General features: G+C 37.3%; 3 protein-coding genes across 3 annotated transcripts in view; 2 read left to right on the forward strand and 1 right to left on the reverse strand.

Annotated features, from left to right (window-relative positions):
• The window catches only part of tbl1x (transducin beta like 1 X-linked), a 29034-nt gene extending 27760 nt beyond the window's left edge, over positions 1-1274 (forward strand). The window contains exon 15 of the mRNA XM_022665614.2: positions 14-1274. Coding sequence (XP_022521335.2) covers positions 14-40 — 27 coding nt within the window. The 3' untranslated portion in view covers positions 41-1274. The remainder of the gene's footprint in view (positions 1-13) is intronic.
• A 277-nt stretch (positions 1275-1551) lies between these two features.
• Positions 1552-13809, reverse strand: gpr143 (G protein-coupled receptor 143). The gene is made up of 9 exons (XM_007227696.3): positions 13519-13809; positions 12241-12350; positions 11890-11984; positions 10945-11037; positions 9655-9764; positions 8834-8942; positions 8431-8548; positions 7304-7559; positions 1552-3462 (listed from the first exon to the last, which is right to left on the reverse strand). Exons 1-9 carry the CDS (start codon positions 13772-13774, stop codon positions 3359-3361), a joined length of 1251 nt encoding a protein of 416 aa, XP_007227758.2. The 5' UTR covers positions 13775-13809; the 3' UTR covers positions 1552-3358.
• Positions 13810-16937: 3128 nt separating this feature from the next.
• Positions 16938-19736, forward strand: LOC111191272 (ankyrin repeat and SOCS box protein 9). The gene is made up of 4 exons (XM_022665654.2): positions 16938-17209; positions 17563-17642; positions 18371-18478; positions 19148-19736. The coding sequence occupies exons 1-4, from the start codon at positions 17014-17016 to the stop codon at positions 19256-19258; spliced, it is 495 nt and encodes a 164-aa protein (XP_022521375.2). The 5' UTR covers positions 16938-17013; the 3' UTR covers positions 19259-19736.
• Positions 19737-19977: the final 241 nt, after the last annotated feature.

A 19977-nucleotide genomic window follows, 5' to 3' on the forward strand; every position in this document is an offset into this window, starting at 1 on the left:
TCTTCTCCTGCAGGTGTGTGTTCTGGATCTGCGGAAATAGACGCCACACAGCTGAACTCCTTCATTACACCTGAACTCTCCCACACAGGGTTAAGATCGGCCAATCAGCAGCAGCGCGGCTACGTCCAGAAGAACAGAATCCAGAACCTGAGTGAAGGAGGGGTTTGGAGCAGAGGAGCGCCGACCGCCAATCAGCCAGCAAGGCTTGGGTGCAGGATTACCACGCCGGGCCTGAGGACAGTTCGGGCAGTTCGGCTGCGGCGCTGAAACGATGGTGATGGAGGTGCTGGTGGAGATGTTATATATATATATATGTATATATTCTCCAGGCTCTCTCTCTCTCTGTTTAAGCCGTGCTGTGTTGAGGCGATTGGGTGGATCAGCGCACTGAAGCCTTTCTAAAGCTTGGAGAGTTCTAATGGTTCCAGCACTGATGTGTGTGTGTGTTCTTCAGACGTTCTTCAGATTTTTATTTCTAAAACGAAATCGTACGGACTTTTAAAAGGACAGATACGTTCCCGGCAGAGTCGAGCTCATCGTTACTACTGAGGTCAGTGGATTAGCTCGGCCGCCCAGAGTTTTTAACCGTTTTTAAATGTGATGGGATTACGTTTATCGGATACGAGAGAAAGGACGGCCGTCGCCCTCTGGATGTAAATTTTATCGAATGTATAGATATGTAAATTAGAAGCATACACAGATTTTATATACTGTGTATATATGTTTTTATGCCGGACACGTAGACATCGTCCTCCTCCTCCTCCAGGAGCTTCGGCCTCGCGCTTTGCTTCCGCTAACGCTGAGTTTCTGCGCTGCTGGGATTCGGGTTCTGGGAGAATCGGACGCGCCCGGCTGCCGGTGAAGCTCGTGATTCAGAAGCTGAAGACTGTATTTTACTGTACTGTATTTTATGTGCCTCAAAATCTCTCCTTTTTGCAAGCAAGCGAGGAACTAGGCAGTGTTCTCAACCCAGGTTCTGTTTTTTTTCACACCGGTTCGTTTTTACAGGTGTAAACGTAGCGTACTTGGCTGTATCAGACATATAGCTATACGTGTTAGAGCCGACAGGGGGCGCACTGGACACCCTGTAGACCCACAGCATTGTACATTTTTTGTTTCATTTATTTCTCTTTAATACGAGTCTTTAAAAGAAAACACCAAATCAAGGGTATTTTTGTTTCCTGCTGAGATCGTCTGGGTTTTTTTGTTTTTTCTTAATATAATTTTCTTTTCATTTCTGTTTGAAAATTCAAATAAAAAATGCAAAGACTTTCCATTTTGTTTCAGTCGTTTGTGTTATCTGCAATATTTCTTTTTTTTTTATTCTGTATGTATGTATGTGTATATATATATATATATATATATATATATATATATATATATATATATATTAATATACATATATATTAATGTGTTCATCTGCTTAAAATTTCTCCCTCATGCCCCGCCCCTAAACCCATACATCACCCAGTGCCCCTCCCAAACTGCCCCTCCCATTTTTTTTCAGCGAAAATTTGAGGGTTTAGTTACCCGATAAGAAAACTGACGACACAAATTTAAAATGTTCTTTAATGACAAGTAGAAATGTAAAAAATAACAACACACATTCATCTTTACAATCTTCATTACTGACATAAGTTTAAAAGTTCAGCGCAGTGAAAGACCTTTCATATACTCATCTATATACACATTTTTCTAACACAAAAAAAAGGTAAAGTTTGCTGTACAGTTTTGACTTTTTGACTCAAATATTTTTACTTGAAATAAAAGTTCTGTAAAAACTAAAATTGATCACTGGGCTCAGATTCAGTGCACGGTATGAATGAATACTAACAATCAGGTATCAAGGAGCAGTAAAGCCACTTCAGTGAAGTTTCTCCAGCACTAAGGATGGAGCAGTATTAGCATTAGCCGCTAATCGTGCTAAGCACTAGCTCTGCATGTTTACTGTGTTATGATTAGCTATGCTGGACGAACCGCTAGCTGATAGCGCCCTGGGTTAATGGAACACTCGGGGGTTCCTCAGTGTAGCGCTGTCGGGCGACATTTACTAGCGCTAAGCGTTTAACTTTAAAAGAAAATGTTTTTTTTTTAAGAATTACAGTTCTGTTTGCTGAATTAGAAGGCGAACATGGCAACACCCGTGTTCCTTACTATTGTTGCTTAAAATGTACCAGAAAATAGACGTTTATTGATTGTGCACCTTATAATCTGTCACATACGGTAGGTACTTTCTTTTACGCCATTACATACTTTGATACTATGGAGCAAGAACACATCTGGGTATTTTTAGTAAACTAAACTGCAAACTTGGCAGGCGACTGATGACGTTTCACGAGTCCATAAGAGCACAAGTACAGACAAGAACCTAAACTGAGAAACGGCCTCAGTGATCAATCGTGATACTTTTCCAAACTTCTCTTATATTGATCTCCAGGTGAGATTTTGTTCACCTGCGGTGGAATCTGAGAAGCTCCAGTGAAAAACAAATCATAAGTGATGAAAATGAATACACGCTTCCAGTTAAACTGTACAGAGCCCCTAAAGAGTGACATCATGTAAAAAAAAAGAATAATAATGCGTGGCTATGATTTATTAAGGCGTGGGAACGAGATAATAAACCAGTTTATTCTCCATTTTCTTACTAAAGATTATCCTTGGATCAAAGGAGCTTAGATATAATATTTAGTTTCTTCATCTGCATTAATTTACCTTAAAGCTGATTTTTTTCGGTAAGTTTTGAGATTTAGGGGATTTAGCGCCTCTCTGGTGAGAATGGGTAATTGCACCAAGCATGCTGAAGAATCATTTTAAACTGGGCGGGTGTGATGCGGTCTCCTTCTTTCAGAGCGGATGAATCCGATTCCAGGTCATGTTCAGTCAGAGAGAGAATCTTCACTCCTTCGTTTCTTTGGTTTTACTATGAGTGAATGAGCTACTGAGCTCTGAGTTTCCTCTTCTGAAGTCTCCGTTGCTCCACCAGCCGCTCGCGTTCAGTAAAACTGAGCCGGATCCTCTTTTAGAGGCTGTACGTGTGACGTAAGTACGTAAAGACGATGCATGACGTGAACAGAAGAAGAAGAACTCCCGCGTAAAGCGACCCGATACCCCAGTTTTTATAATAAATATATATTAGTCTTAGCAGGGATGGTGGTTCAGCACACTGGTACCATTAAACACTATATTTTATCCATATTCTTCTCCACTCAGAAACGCTTCTGAGCCTTTTTTACATGATGTCACCACAGACGCTCTGTAGAACTGTATTAAGCTTTAAATAAAAACACAGTAAGGTCTGAATAAAGACGAGTGAAAAGAGGAGCGTCTGGCAGCAGTATTTCAGTAGTTTTATAGGCTGTTAGTGCTTCATCGAGTTCTCCAGCGATTCTGCTTCAGCGTCTACCTCCTCTCCGTCTCTCAGCTCACTCGATATGTGGATCTCAATCGTACTAGACTCTGAACCTATCAAAACACAATAAAGCTAGAGTTAATTTACAGCAACGAGCTGTTAAAACTGTTTTCTGAGTGATAAACACAAACAGTGGCAGCAAAAAGTATTTCCTTCCTACTGTTTTCTTTTGTTTTTGCTTTTTTTTTATCATACTTGCATTTTTAAGATTATCAAACATTTTAATATCAGACAAATGTAACCTGAGTAAATACAAAAAGCAGATTTTAAATGATAATTTTATTTATTAAAGATTTTTTAAAAATCCATTCAAACCAACCTCATACTAAGTGGGAAAAAAGTATTTTCTTATAGTTATATGTGCTCTTAACTCTTCGCAACATCAACTAAAATCAAGTCTTTCTCATCTCTGTGGAGGAATTTTGTTCCACTCTTCTTTACAGAATTGTTTTAATGCAGAACCACTGGAGGATTTTCCAACATAAACATCCAGAGCGTCTCAATCAGACTTTTACTAGTACACACCAAGAAATCACCATTTAAAAACTGATTTTTTAAAAAATATATTTACTCTGTTTTCTCTGTCTGATATTAAATGTGCTTGTTTAATATAAAATTAAAAATATATATATATAAAAAAAAATTGTAGGGGCCAACTACTTTTTTACAGCACTGTAAAAAATAAGAGTTTAGTCGTGTCAACATTAGGAAAAAAAAATATGACAACTTTAAATACAGCTCTGTAAAAAAATGAGAGACCACTTAAAAATGAGTTTCTTTGATTTTTATTTATTTATTTTTTTCCAGAGCTGTATTGTCACAATTTATCATAATATGTAAAAATATAATCATATATATATATATATAATAACATATTATAATATATAATATACAGTATCTGTGCTGCTTGTTCTGCAGCATTTACTGAAATATGTTTTAAACTTATTTTAAAATATAATAAGGAACTGAACTCCAAATGGAAAATGGAAAAAGAAATAAAAAGAAAAACACAAAATACACAATTTAATCATTTTTATTATGTTAGAAAACTGTGTGATGCAGAAGTTGTAGGTGTAATATGAGTTTATTGTGTATTTATTACAGACTCTAAATTCTGACCTGCTGTATTTATTATTTAGTTCACCAGACTTTAGACAAGATAAACTGTATTTACTGAGTGTAGAAAGTCCATTTATAATCATTTTTATAGGTTTATGTTTTAATTTGCACATGGTTTTCCCAAATTAAGCAGGTAAATACAATTCTAAACAATGTGAAACGATTATTTCATATATTTATTTATTTATAATTCTACTGTAATTATATTGCTTAACATCTCTGCATTAGTAAAGTTACTGAGGCCAAACCAGTGTTCATTCCACAAACTGCAGCTCCATCCTGTGGTTATCTGTGGTAGTTCTGAGTTCTGATTAGTCCACTTCTTCCCATTCCATGTTTTTTCTTTCATTTTATGATTTTTTACATTGTAAATTTAATATTAAAGTCTATATTAAAGCTCTACAGGAACACATGCTGAATTATTTAATACATAGATTTATTAAATAATCTAAATTAGACTTAGATTTTAAAATAAGTATCAGATTTCTCTTTGAGCTCTTGGTGAGATTTTAATCTCAGTATCTTCATGAGGGAGAGTCTCCTGGAATAGTTTTCTCAGCGTCTTGAAGGAAGGAGTTTCTGGAGGTGCTGAACAATAGCTGCTGCTTTTCCCAATTAAATCACCTCATATCACCCTCTCAGTTCATCAGGTTTAGATCAGGAGATTAATGTGGAGGATTAAAAAACACCTTTTTACTGTTTACTATGTAATTCCATATGTGTAAATTAATCATTTTCATGTCTTTAATATTAATCTACAATGTAGAAAATACATTAAATAAAAAAATACAGAAAAACTTTGAATGAGAAGGTGAGTCCAAACTTTTGACTAGAACTTTATATATAATTTATATATTTATATTGATATTTTATAGGCTACACATAAGTGGTCTTAAGCCCTATCTAGATGGAATTAGTATCTCAGGGTAATTTTCTCTTTTTCTCAGACGTCCTCTGAGAAAATTACAGGTTAAATTATCCGGTTAGTCCCGTCCGGACGCACATCTCTGAGTTTCATCTCCTCGCGTTTAATAAAATAGATATTTGTCCACTGCCGCACACCGTAATTACACTTTGGACGCGCCACGGTTTCCACGGAGATTCACATTAAAAACACAACAGTGAGTGGAAATGGAGGAGCTACTGAACATCGCAATGTCATGTGACCAAGAAAAACTAAAACCTAAAAACTCATTGCCCCTCATGTTTTTACAATTGCAGTCCGGAGTGTGAAATATTTTGTAAGGGTTAGAAAATTCAGATAAATGTGAGAAAATGTAAAGTATAAATGACTAAAGTGTATACTTCAGTAAATAGATTAAGATTTTCTGTTTAAAACTGGCCCATTTGTCTAAAAATAAAGAGACTGAAGCTTTAGCTACTGGCTGAAGGGCAGGATTTCCTCACGTCGACCCAAATCCTGAGGAAAATCCTTGGAATTTCTTTGGCAGTCGGAATAATTCTGTATGGAGAACATGAGAAACGTTCCTCCTCTGAGTTCAACAGATTTAGAGCTTTAATTCGAGCAAATTCCTCCAGGTATTAACATGTAAAAGGGGACGGCTGCTCCAACTTGATCCAACTTGGTCATTCTCCTGGATTATTTTCTTTATTTTAGAAGCAGCAAAGCAAAATTCAGTTGAAAATGTGAAACTCATATATTATATAGATGTATTAAACACAGAGTGATCTATTTTAAGCGTTTATTTCTGTTGTTCTGTTGATGATTTTGGTTCGCAGCCAATGAAAACCCAAAAATCAGTGTCTCAGAAAATTAGAATATTATATATTAGACCAAGTCCTGTTGGAAAATGAAAGCAGCATCAGTATGATGTAATGTAAAGCTTTTCCAGAAGAATAGAGGCTGTTATATTGCACCAATATATATTGAGGACTCCTGGTGAGTTTTCTAAGTGTCTAAATTAATTTGGGTCAGAATATCACAATATACAGTTATTTATATAAATAATTAAGACATTATTTAGACGGTGATTTCCAAGCTCTTGATGTAATAAATCAGATGATATTGTATGTAAAAAAAAAATAGTTTAAAACTTAAAATTAGATGAGAACTTTTACCTGCCCCATGTTTCTGTCTGGACTGGCTGTAGAAACCTTTGACTGGGATTCCTGTCATCTTATTTTTTTCAATCAATTGAGCATAAAGTTATGTTGTCACTATTTTCATCTTTACAAATTTGCACTGCTAAATTAATGTATTATATAATGTACTTATGTAATGTATTTATAAATTAAAATATTGAGAAAAGAGACGTCAACTGTTCAATTGTTGTTATTTTTTTCAACTCTTCACATAACAAGGCAAAAAATTCTGATATACTGGTCTCAGAAACAGTAGAATAAAAATATATGCGATATGTTTTACATGACTCTAGGTAAAAAAAAACAAGATTCCACAACCAAAAAAACATATAAACCCTTTTTTTTTACATAAAATGCTACGGATGTGTTTGTGTGCGTTGATTGGTTCAGCAGCCGAAACCCGCGCTCTAAAGGGTTAAAACACTGAAAGCACCATATTTCACCACCACTCCGGCCCTGAAGGGCGTCTGAAGGACGTCTGAGGAAACGTCTGGCTTTCCAGGAATCTCTAAATCAGACTCAGACGTCGGGAAGCTTCAGATTCAGAGCGGTTTTGGAGTTTTGGTCAGTGTGAACACAGAGACACACACAGTCCTCAGAGAGCAGCTATACGAACACTGAGGGTCAGAGGTCACCAGCCCATGTAGACGGGTGACCTGAGGCCGTCGTTACCTTCAGACAGGACGCTGGCGGCGTCGGACGCCTGGTGGTGCCCGTTCCCCGCCAGCTTCTTGCCCTCCTGCACGTGGCTCTGGTACAGCAGCGTCGACGCCACCATGGTGTTGTAGCCGCCGGCCGTCACCAGCGAGGTGGAGGCGGAGTCCCAGGCCAGCTCCCGCCGCGGCTGCAGACTCAGATCCACGTCCAAACCAGTCCAGCCGTGAAACGCCAGCGTGTTCAGAAACGCCTGCATGGGGTTCAGGATCCCCTAAAGAGACACAAACATCAAATATTTCTCATTTAGTCTCAGCAAATCAGCAACTTTACAGAACAGAGAAAAAACTTATAGAAGTCAATGTAAAAAGAGTTTATTTTAGGTCATTTTGGAGAATTTCTATTGGTCCATTCATCACAAAATGTTGGCACAAAGTAAGGGATAATTAGTGTGTTCAAATGATGTAGTAAACTAAAAATCAACAGAAATAAAAAATGTTTTTCATTGGACAGCGATAATATCTAAAATGTATAATACAGCTCTGGAAAAAATTAAGAGACCACTTCAGAAATGATTGAGAAAATGACAAATGGCTGAAATAACAAAAAGATGCAGAGCTTTCATATTCATAAAGTTTTAAGAGTTCAGAAATCAATATTTGGTGGAATAATCCTGTTTTTTAATCACAGTTTTCATGCATCTTGGCATCATGTTCTCCTCCACCAGTCTTACACACTGCTTTTGGATAACTTTATGCTGCTTTACTCCTGGTGTAAAAATTCAAGCAGTTCAGTTTGGTGGTTTGATGGCTTGTGATCATCCATCTTCCTCTTGATTATATTCCAGAGGTTAACAATTTGGTAAAATAACAAAAAAACACCACAGACACCATAGCAACACCTTAGCAACCACATAGCAACCACCATAGTAAAAGGTTGGAGCAACCATCCAGCATTTCCTTCACAAAAGGCACATTTTCTCCCATAACTTTCCCCATGACGCAGTGTTTCTTAAAACAAGTATTTATCATATATAATGCAAAATGCATGATATCTAGCATTTCTCACTACTGTTTAATCTATTAATTTCTAATTATAATATCTGATATTATAGGTTTTTGAATTGTCACAGTTTTTTAACTCACCATGATGAACCAGGTGATGAGGGCAACGTTTCGGACGTTCTTCAGATCACTGGCTTTAATATCGGTTTGCATCTCCAGGTAAAAGAGCAGACCTTCATTTATCAGGTTGGGGAGCCAACTGTAGAAAAAGAGAGAGAAAGAAAAATATTTAATGCTAAATTATTAGCGTTACTGAGTAGAGTAGAGTAGAGTAGAATGGGGGGGGGCAGGTCCTCAGGTCTGGGAGGTTGGGTAGATGGGTAGGTGGGTAAATGGGTAGTTGGGTAGATGGGTAGGTGGATAATTGGGTAGGTAGGTACATAGGTAGTTGGGTAGTTGGGTAGATGGGTAAATGGGTGGGTGTGAGGGTTTGGAGGGGTTTGAGTGTTTAAAGTTCTGAACTTCATGTACTGAAATGTCTCACCAGATGAAGAACACCAGCATGATTTTGAAGAAGCGTATTTTGATCTCGGTTCCGAGGCGCCGCTCGTTCTCGGTGTAGATCCCCTGCCGGCCCTTCAGGAGTGACGTAACTGTGGAGAAAGCAGGCGAGCGGCGGCGGTGAGCGTTTGATCGAGCAGCTGTGGCGTATCGTAGATGACAGCGGTTCTTTATGGAGCTCGGCTGGTGAAAGAGTTCGTGTCTCTCTGCTGTCCGGCTAAATTTAAGATCTGTCCGTTTCTGACCGAAGCATGAAAACCCTTCTGAAGCTCTTTTAAACCCAAATTCATACAGAAATAAAAACACAATCTTGCTTCATATTTACATCATTCATACAGTTCCCAGTTCCTTATTAGAATATTCTCACCAAGCTAGATCATAATGATGCAATTAATGGAAGCTAGCAGGTTAGCATCTGCTCGTTTGTGATTTAGTGAAGTTTCACAGTTTTAGCAATAAAAAATGTGTCCTGCTGAAGGAAATTTATGAGAAGTGAAAATTTCCATACTCTAATATTCTAGACGGGAATGTTTCCAGTGGATCAGTATCAGGGTCGATTGCTAAACCAGGTGCTAGGTGTATTTAATGGTGGATTGGGTATCAGTTATTTTAATCCTGACTCAGTTCTGATCCTTTGTTTTTACCGCTGTGCTCTAGCAGAGCGAGATCTCTGGTGATCTCTAGCCGGTCGTAAACTGGATTTTTCCGCAGGTATGAATGTTGATGGTAATTTGTTCATGTTTTTTTTATTTTAATGTTTAATATTAAGTTTTTGTTGGGTGCGCTACTGTGAAGAAAACTCACCAGAAGTCACGGTGCGGGTGAACAGGATGGGGTTAACCAGGAGCACCAGCAGCATGGGGGCGTAGGTGGTGATGTAGTGTGGAATCGCGTGTTGAAGACCGTTCTCACAGCTGTTAAAGCGGGAGATCAAACATCAGGACAATATTTTACATTAATTTAACAAATATAAGTGTAAGAGTTTAGCTGTAGAATAATACACATTATTTTCAGTTTCAGTGTAGTGGGTAACAGCACCTCAACCCCGTTGAAGACTTGGGTTTAATTCATATGAATTATTCAGTATCCACTATGAATTATCTAGGACTATATAGTATTCAGTGGTCACTATAATTCAATGTATGTCCAGCTAAATTTATCCATTATCCTCTTTGAATTATTCATTATCCTCTAAGGAATATTTAGTATCCACTATGAATCATTCACTATCTATTATAAATTATTTGGTGATCAGCAAGAACTTTTCAGTATCCACTATGAATTATTCAGGATTCACTATGAATTGCTCAGGACCTACTATAAAGTATTCAGTAGCTACTGCAGCTTATTCCATTTCCAGCGTAAAGTATTTACCATCCTTTATGAATTATTTAGTATCCACTATGAATTATTCAGGATTCACTATGAATTATTCAGGACCTACTCTATAGTATTCAGTATCCACTGTGAAAAAAATCATGTCCAACATGAAGTATTCATCATCCTCTGTGGATTGTTTAGTATCCACTATGAATTATTCCCTTACAACTATGAATTATTAAGTACCCACAATGCATTATTTATGATCTACTATGATTTTTTTTATATTTACTATGAAATATTACATGTCCAGCATTACAAAAATCATTATCCTCTATGAACTATGTATATTCACAGTGCAGTATGTGGTATCTACAATGAATTATTCCATATCCATTATGAATTATACAATGTCCAGCATAAATCGGCCTGTAATCAATCATTATTAGGATCTATTAATATATACACAAATAATCAAATTATTCAGCATCCACTCTGAATAACGTAGTATCCACTATGAATTATTACTCCCAACTCTTAGCTCTATATTCTCCTACACTCTGGTATCTACATGCTGATTGGCTGCTCAGGTTAAGCAGCAGGTTTGAACAGTAGCCAGCATGTCAGTCCTCTGGACCAATCACACGTTCAGGTTTAGTCTAGGATTAGCCTTAATCTGTGTCTGGGAGACATATTATAATATAAATAACATAAATATGATTAATACATAACTTTAATGACTACATTAAAAATGTTAAAATCAGCTGAAGGTACCTGGAGATGGAGGGGTAGTAGAGCATGGCCACGCCCTCCACACACAGCAGCACAGCCAGCCCCCAGGTGATCATGTGATACAGCACGATGGTGCTACAGGACGTCACGGTACAGTCATGAAGAAGAAAAGAGAGAGAGAGAGAGAGAGAGAGAGAGAGAGAGAGAGAGAGAGAGAGAGAGAGAGACAATAGGCCTCTGTTAAACCTAGTCAGTGAAGATCAGTTTGGTTTTACGTTCTACAGGAATTCTACAGATCCCTCAGTACAAACTTTCATTACACTGATCAAATTAAATTAAATCCAGCATATTTTTTAAGTTTGTTTAACAAAAGTACATACGTTTCACTCCTTACTGATTTCAGAAAAAGAGTAATAGCAATATTGTTTAGCAATAACTAAACAACTCTATCCATCATGAATTATTCATGTCCTACTGTGAATTACCCAGGTTCTAGTATAAATAAGTCAATATCCACTATGAATTATTCAGTATCTACGATCAAATATTTAGGATCTAGTATATATGAGTCAATATTCACTATACATTATTAAGTACTTACTATGACTTATTTAGCATCCACTATGAGGTATACAGTAACCAGTAAAAACAGGTCAATATCCTAAATTAATTATTCAGTATCTACTATGAATTTTTCAGGTTCTAGTTGTAGTCAGTCAATACCCACTATGCATTAGTTAGTATCTCCAATTATTTTTCAGTATCCGCTATGAACTATTCTTTATCCACTATAAATTATAAGTGATCTACTATGAATTATTCAGTATTCACTATGAATGATTAGAACCTGTTGTAAATTAATTAGTATATGTACAGGATCATATTATTGATGATTTAGTATCCACTATGAATTATTCAGTATAAACTATAATAATTGAGTATCTAGTATGAATTATTAGAGTTAGCGCCGTCGACTCCTGTTCTCACCTGATCCCCGCGGATCTCTTCACCACTAAGAAAACGTCCACAGCGTAACAGAACATCCACCAGAAGGAGGCGCTGAAGAACAGCTGGATCCACATCTGTTAGAGTGTAAACACAGTGTAAATACATCACATCAAACACACACACACACACACACACACACACATATTCACAATGAAATCTTAACCATAGAACACACAACACACTTACAACATACATGTTACAGCATGCTACGATTATGTAGCATCCCTAAAATGTTCGACTGGCAGTTCGATAAGCTGTGTGGGCTTGTGTGTGTGTGTGTGTGTGTGTGTATGTGTGTGTGTGTGTGTGTGTGTGTGTGTGTAGACGTACAGCGCTCCCCACGCAGAAGACCTCAGGCCAGGCCTCGCTGCTGTTGGATGTAGAGATTTCCCCGATGAGGCCGGGCAGCCCGAGCCATACTGACGACCTAACGATGATTCCTACACACATACACACACACACACACACACACACACACAAATACAAAGTCATTAATAACTGTATAACATATAACTACCCAATAACTGTGTAAATGATCAACTGATCAAGTGTGAATCAATAACTATAATTAAATGGTTACCATATGAATGATCAGCTTCTATAACAAATCAATATCTGTAGTAATATTTATATCTATCTAATTATAGATCGGCTCTATTTCAATAAGCAATCAATTACTTTTTCAATTTCAGTAGGTAACCAATTCTTATAACTTATCAATTACCCTAATCAAAAGAATTTTAATTGAGCAATTCTAATGGGTATACAATTCCAATAATTATACCAATGACAGATCTATCTATAGAAATCCCTATAACTAATTAATTACCCTGCTCAAGAACATTTTAATTGATCAATTCTAAAGAACTCCAAGTAGAACTTAAATAACTCAAAGTAGACCCTAAATAACGCAATGCAAAACCTAAAGAACTTAAAGTAGAACTTAAATAACTCAAAGTAGACCCTAAAAAACTCAAAGCAGAACCTAAAGAACTCAGATGAGAACTTAAAGAACTCAAGATAGACTCTAAAGAACTCAAAGCAAATCTAAATAACTCAAAATAGAACCTATATAACTCAAAGCAGAGTCTAAATCTAAAGATCTCAAAGTAAAACCTAAATAACTCAAAATAGAACCTAAATAACTCAAAGCAAATCTGAATAACTCAAAATAGAACCTAAATAACTCAAAGCAAATCTGAATAACTCAAAATAGAACCTAAATAACTCAAAGCAAATCTGAATAACTCAAAATAGAACCTAAATAACTCAAAGCAAATCTGAATAACTCAAAATAGAACCTAAATAACTCAAAGCAGAATCTAAAGAACTCAAGGCAGAATCTAAAAATTCAAAGTAAACCCTAAAGAAATCAATGCAAAACATAAAGATCTCAAATTAGACTCTACAGAACTCAAAATAGAACCTAAAGAACTCAAGACAGAACTTAAATAACTCAAAGTAAAACCTAAATAACCTAAAGAACTGAATGCAGAATCTAAAGAACTGAATGCAGAATCTAAAGAACTCAAGGTAGACCCTAAAAACTTAGAATCTAAAGAACTCAGGACAGAACTTAAATAACTCAGAGTGGAGCATCTGCATTACCTGCACAGCCCAGGATGTCGCAGATGCTGATGATGAAGAGGATCCTGGATGAAGACGCGGGTTTGGGGAGGGGGTACTGGCCGAGGCGGCGGTATCCCCGGCGTTTGGGGAGGATCTGCAGGACGGAGAAGATCAGGCTGAGGCCGGCGCTGCCGATGCAGATGGCGCCGAAGAAGACGGGCTGGAAGTTGACGATGAAGTCAGTGGCATCGTCTCGGTTGGGGCAGCAGAAGGTCTCCAAGCGTGGGGAGGCCATGCTGACGGAGAGGAAGTGAAGCAGAGGACGGAGGAGGAAGGTTCATTCATCTGCAGCAGCAGCAGCAGATCACGGGTTTATTCATCATGTGCTTCTGCTTAATCCCCCCCCAGCCTCGGCCTGAACCGTGCACCAGCGTAACAACTGATCCAAAAATGCAGCCTGGCATTTACCCCCTACTGCTCCAGATCAGAAACACTGCTAAACACAGTTATTCTGCTTATTGTAGACACATTACACATTAATAAAATATTTATAATACTTTAATAACATTTGATTTCTTATTAATAGATTTGATAGCTTGATAGAAATCTCACAATGACCAGCAATGCACTGTTATTCCATTTATAACACTGTTATAATACATTATTACCAAACAATGATCAATATCTAGTATAAAGTTCTAATAACATTACTTTAAAGTATGAATGTCTAATAACATTAATATCTATTATACAATTCTAATAACATTCATATCTGGTTTGCAGTTTTAATAACATTTGTATCCAGTATGAAGTTCTAATAACATTAATATCCAGTATGAAAGTCTAAAAACATTAATATCCAATTTGAATTCTAATAACATTGCCCTCCAGTATAATTTCTAATAACATTACTATCCAGAATGAAGTTCTAATAACATTAATATCCAGTATGAATTCTAATACATTTTTTAAACAGAATTTCAGTTCTAAGAACATTATTACCCAGTATGAATTTCAGTTCTAAGAACATTATTACCCAGTATGAAGTTTTAATATTATTAATATCCAGAATTAAGTTCTAATAACAATAACACACAGAATTAAGTTTTAAAAACTTTAATATCCAGCATGAAGTTTGGTTCTAATAACACACAGTAGCTAGTTATTAAAATAATTATTTTATAACTGAATAGAATAAATGTATTTTCGTACAGGTGCAGTTTCTCCATCAGTGATCAGCTCAGTATTTTGAATAGAGATTTTCAAACAACAAACATAAATTAATATTTTCCACAGTTTAATCCCTGTTTGGGGATTAACCTATTAAATTAAACCGTATTTGAACTCTTTTCTCGGCCTCACGTTTCCGACAGTCTGGAGTCTGGAGAGGGTTTATGTGAGCAGACAGACCTCAGGACTGGTCTTCAGTCTCGGGGTCGTCTGTCATTAATAAAATAATAACAGGATTAAACTCTACTGAGGTAAATCTGGAGAATCAGAGGCTGAGAGATTCAGAGCACAGACAGGATTTACTGCCCAACATCACCTCCAACACCAAAACCACAGCGCCATCTACTGCCTCTCATATACACTGCATTTAACACTGGGTTAAACTGGAATATTCAAGCCACTTTGCTCAAATCCGATTTTTTGCTCAGATCAGATTTGTGCATCTTGTCGGTTCACATTCACTGTAAATGTAAGTGATCTGTATCTGTGTGTAATGTGAATGAATCTGTTCCTGAATCGTCTCACATGCTGCACATTAATACCTGTATAAACGTCTCCTTCTTCACCAACAACAAAAACCCTCATATTAGAGAGAGGAGAGACTCGTAGCTTTATAAAGGGAAATGGATGAGTTAGCAGCTCATATGTGGAGCATCTTTTGCTGGAGTGGAGAGTAAACAGCTGCTCTGAAGTTCATGCTCAGGTCCAGGAGCTGAAAAAAGGACGTATCTGATTTAGGACCACATATGAAAGTGACTTGGAAAAATCAGATCTGAGCCACATTGAGAAAAACTCAGATTTGAGGTAATGTGAACTAATGTGAATAATGCAAAGAAAACAAGTTTATATTCATAAAGTTTTAACAGTTCAGAAATCAGTATTTGGTGGAATAACCCTGGTGGTTTTTAATCACAGTTTTTTTCATGCATCTTGGCATCATGTTCTCCTCCACCAGTCTTACACACTGCTTTTGGATAACTTTATGCTGCTTTACTCCTGGTGTAAAAATTCAAGCAGTTCAGTTTGGTTTGATGGCTTGTGATCATCCAAATTGAGATTTTCAATTTGGTAAAATCAAAGAAACTCATCATTTTTAGGTGCTCTCTTGTTTTTCTTTTATCCAGAGCTGTAGGTGCTGGATGTTTTGCAGGACACACTTACCAAACTACCAAAGCAAAGAGCTTTTTGAATCCAGGTTGATTAAACAGGTCAGGAGAACAGACTAGACCTGCTCAGACTTCCTGTAAGCTCAGATTTTGGCTGCCTGAGTCGATTTGGAGAGAGCGATCAGTAACTCGCTAATCTGGAGGTTTTGTAAAAGCATGCATGATCTCCTGAGGGTCTTATAGGTAAATATAGGTTCCTATTACAGCTGGCGGTGTCTAAGCACTTTAAAAAACACTGGAGCAGAGAAGAGGCACTAACTCTTATTTTAGTTTGGGGCGCATATATATATATATATACATTTCCACTCACTGTTGTGTTTTTAATGTGAATCTCCATGGAAACCGTGGTGCGCCCAAAGTATAATTACGGTGCGCGGCAGTGGATAAATAGTTTTTTTGTATTTTATTAAAGGCAAGGAGACGAAACTCAGACTGTAACTTTCTCAGAGGACGTCTGAGAAAAACACGTACATGATCGTTCTGGACGGGAATAAAATCACAGAGGATATTACCCAGAACCCCCTGAGAAACTAATCTCGTCCGGATAGGGTTTTTCCATTAAAAGGAAAAAACCTTAGGGTCGACCCACACAGAACAAATAACAGAACAAAAACAGTACAGTACAGAGAGATCATAAAGAGCTACAGCTAATATAAAAACAGGTTCTGAGTTATGAGTGTGAATAGATGACGTTTAGCCATCTATTCACTCACAAGACAACACCTCACAACTTATACAGGTGTGGACGTTCCCAAGGCTGCATGTCAGTGAGTGTATTTTAGATTGTAAGATAAGTGCAGTTGTATGATATGTTCTGTATTAAGTGCAGAACTGAAACGTTAAATTGCTAAAACGACTGAAACCCATTACGATCTGATTTTTATTGGGCGTACAGTTTAACAGCAGCAGTTCTGACTCTATTGGAGAGCTGATTCTGGTTTATTTGTGCCGGCGCTGTTAGGCCTCGGCGAGATCTCGCTTCCTGCAGGTCAGGCCTATTGTCTGGAGAGGACGTGACATCAGTCCCGCTGTGCAGAGAGCGTCTGAGGCGAGGGGAGGCCGAGACGGAGGAGTCTGGTTGGATTTTGGACCCTGCAGAGAGTTCACGCTTCAGCGGCTCTCCACTGCTGACTGCCATATGTGTGTATATATGTGTGTAAATGTGTGTGTGTATGTGTGTGTGTGTGTGTGTGTGTGTGTGTGTGTGTGTGTATGTGTGTGTGTGTGTTTCCAAAGTGCTGTTTCTGAAGAGTTATCGAGCAGGATGTCTGAGCCACCCAAGCCGAGACCCGGGCAGGAAGCTGCTGTTTATTTCTCCAGTCCTCTAATGAGTGGTGAGACACCAGTCTTCACTTCTACTGTCTCTTTCCTGAGCAGGAATTTTCTCCTGGATTTATCGTCTGATTGAATCTCTTTATTGGCAGATCACTGACTTCAGTAAACGACACATTTACCTCACGTACAGAAGACCCGATCCATGATCTGACTGAACTTAAATAAGAAATAAACTATAATAACATATAAGTGTTCGTTTTTATTATTCCTCATGTTTAAAGTTGACTAAAATTAAAAACAGGGACCAGAAAAATCCAATAAATTAAGAGCTGGTTTAAGAAATATTCCTAATAAACAGTCTCTAGTTTGAATATGTAAGTATTCACCATTGTTTCACCATGTTTTGTTGAAGACGCTGAGGCGGACTGGTCTCCGATACACAATGCTGCTTTCAATGGACGACTGCTGGCCTTACGCACTCTTATTAATCAGGTTGGTGTATACATTATTGTTGATAATAGATTGTGGCTTACAGCCAATGAAAACCCAAAAATCAGTGTCTCAGAAAATGATAATATTATATAAGAACAATTGGTACGTTCGACAGTGTGAGCAGTGCGCCAATCCTGCTTGAAAATGAAATCTGCGTCTCTACACTGTGCTCTGAAATCCGCATCTCTGCTGTGCTGTAAGATTTTGCACTGACTTTAGACTTGATAATAAAACACAGTGGATCAACAGCAGCAGATGACAGACATGACTCTCTAAACCATCACTGATCATCAGTACATTTTACATTTCATTTAAAGTAAATTAAGGGATCAGAGTCTGGAGGAAGAGTGGAGAGACACACAGTCCAAACTGCTCGAGGTCTAGTGTGAAGTTTCCACCAATCAGTGATGATTTTATGGAGAGACATGTCTGATATCTGCTGCTGTTGATCCACTGTGTTTTATTATCAAGTCCAAAGTCAGTACAAAATCTTACAGCACAGCAGAGATGCGGATTTCATTTTCCTGCAGGACTTGGTACGCTGCCCACACTGACAAAAGTACCAATTGGTCTTATTTAATATTCTAATTTTCCGAGAAACTGGTTTTAGAGTTTTCAGGAGTTTGAGTTTCACATTTTGAACTGAATTACTGAAATATTGTAACTTTTTAATGATATTCTATTATTTTGAATTTATGAATTCAGTATACGTGTAAATGTGTTGGTAGGGTGCTGTGGTGAATCTTGCCACTCTGGATGGAGTGACTCCTCTCCATGCAGCTTCTCAGCAGGGACATGGAGCCTGTGTTCAGCTGCTGATTGAACGGGGAGCGAATGTAAGAACAGCAGAGTGATAATCCTACAAACCCCTCCTACCTGTAAACTACCTCCTAGTTCTCCAACTTATTCTAATTGCTTATAGGAAACTCTCTATACAGTGTTGATTCTTCCTTAACACTCTTATATAATACTCTTTCCTTTTAGAAAAAGTCTTTTAAGTCTCGGTTCTTCTTAGTATTTCTTACTTATTCTTTTAGTAAGATTCTCTTTTTAGGCCTTGATTACTTTTAGGTACATTTCTCTCCAAAAACATTGGAACAGTGAAGCCAATCCAGTCTTTATTTCTGATGTAGACTGAAAGCATTCGGGTTTGCTCTTCCTCTTGTTGTTAATTCTTGGTTTCATCTTCTGGTGAACTCTTCTGTGAACAGTAAATTGTGATATCTTCATTCCTCTATATCTTCACTAACAGTAGTTTTAGGGTTTTTCTTTACAGAACAATATACAATACAATATTTCTGTCATCAACTGCTGTGGTTGTCCTTGGTCTACATGATCATTACTTAGTACACCAGTGACGACTTTCTTCTTCAAGACATTCCAAACAGTTGTTCCGGCTATGGCCAATATTTGTGCTCTAATGGTTCTAATATATTTTTTGTTTTGTATTTTTTTTGCAGAACAGCAGCACATATCTATATATTTTCCTCTTTTTCTCCATGTAGGTGAACACCTCCACGCTGAACTGCAGCACTCCTCTTTCTGAGGCTTCCGGCAAAGGTCACGTCACCATTGTTAACCTGTTGCTCCATCATGGAGCTCAACCTCAGAGCTAATGGTCCATGCCAGAAGAGCCTCTGTGAGAAAATATCCGAAAATCTGTGAAAGAAACAGGTTTCTACCAGGTGCTTTTTGGGTTCTGTTAATTGATTCATTATTTAGTGGATTTATGGTTTATTTTAATGGTCTTCTGTAGATGCTCTGCAGACGACCAGCTTATCAATTACTAACTTTCACCCAAATATCTACAAAGGTTATGTCTAAAACAAAAAAAAATCATCTTAATGTCAGTGCTGTTGGGAATGTAATGAGTAAGAACTGATAATTTGTTGGGTATCTGTTTATCATCTATTGGGGACAGTCAAAATAAAGTCAGTCCTAATTTATATTATATATTTTATTTATGCTGCACTTTAGTCAAGTGTAATTTATCTTCTATTAGTTATTGTATTTTAGGATTTACACTACCTATACACACTATATACAGATTTTGCACAAGTTATACAATAAAACGACTTAATTTAATTACCTTTACCTTGGTTTCTGCTGTTTTGTTGCTACTAAAATCTAAACTATTAGAAAAACCCTAAAACTGGACATATAATCATTATTAAGTCTTATTATTGGGATCCATTGTTCTCTCAGGATTAATTCTGCATTGCAAGTTGGAGCTGGAAATGGCGTTTTACCGTGACAGTGTTCCAGTTAAACATTAAACACAAGATTTTACTGATTTCAGAACAGCTAAACATTTTAACACAATTCACAGCTGTTT

This window comes from Astyanax mexicanus, chromosome 11, assembly GCF_023375975.1.
Source record: "Astyanax mexicanus isolate ESR-SI-001 chromosome 11, AstMex3_surface, whole genome shotgun sequence".
Lineage (NCBI taxonomy): Eukaryota > Metazoa > Chordata > Actinopteri > Characiformes > Acestrorhamphidae > Astyanax > Astyanax mexicanus.

Bases quoted from the DNA above. Each gene is read 5' to 3' on its own strand.
- gpr143 (XM_007227696.3), bottom strand. From the start codon at position 13,774: ATGGCCTCCCCACGCTTGGAGACCTTCTGCTGCCCCAACCGAGACGAT. The intron at 11,985-12,240 runs GTACGTCTACAC...ACACTCTAACAG, and splicing joins TCTTCTGCGTGGGGAGCGCT to ATGTGGATCCAGCTGTTCTT. The intron at 8,943-9,654 runs GTGAGTTTTCTT...CTTTCTCCACAG, and splicing joins CACCCGCACCGTGACTTCTG to TTACGTCACTCCTGAAGGGC.
- LOC111191272 (XM_022665654.2), top strand. From the start codon at position 17,014: ATGTGTGTATATATGTGTGTAAATGTGTGTGTGTATGTGTGTGTGTGT. The intron at 17,210-17,562 runs GTGAGACACCAG...GTTTTGTTGAAG, and splicing joins CTCCAGTCCTCTAATGAGTG to ACGCTGAGGCGGACTGGTCT. The intron at 17,643-18,370 runs GTTGGTGTATAC...ATGTGTTGGTAG, and splicing joins TACGCACTCTTATTAATCAG to GGTGCTGTGGTGAATCTTGC.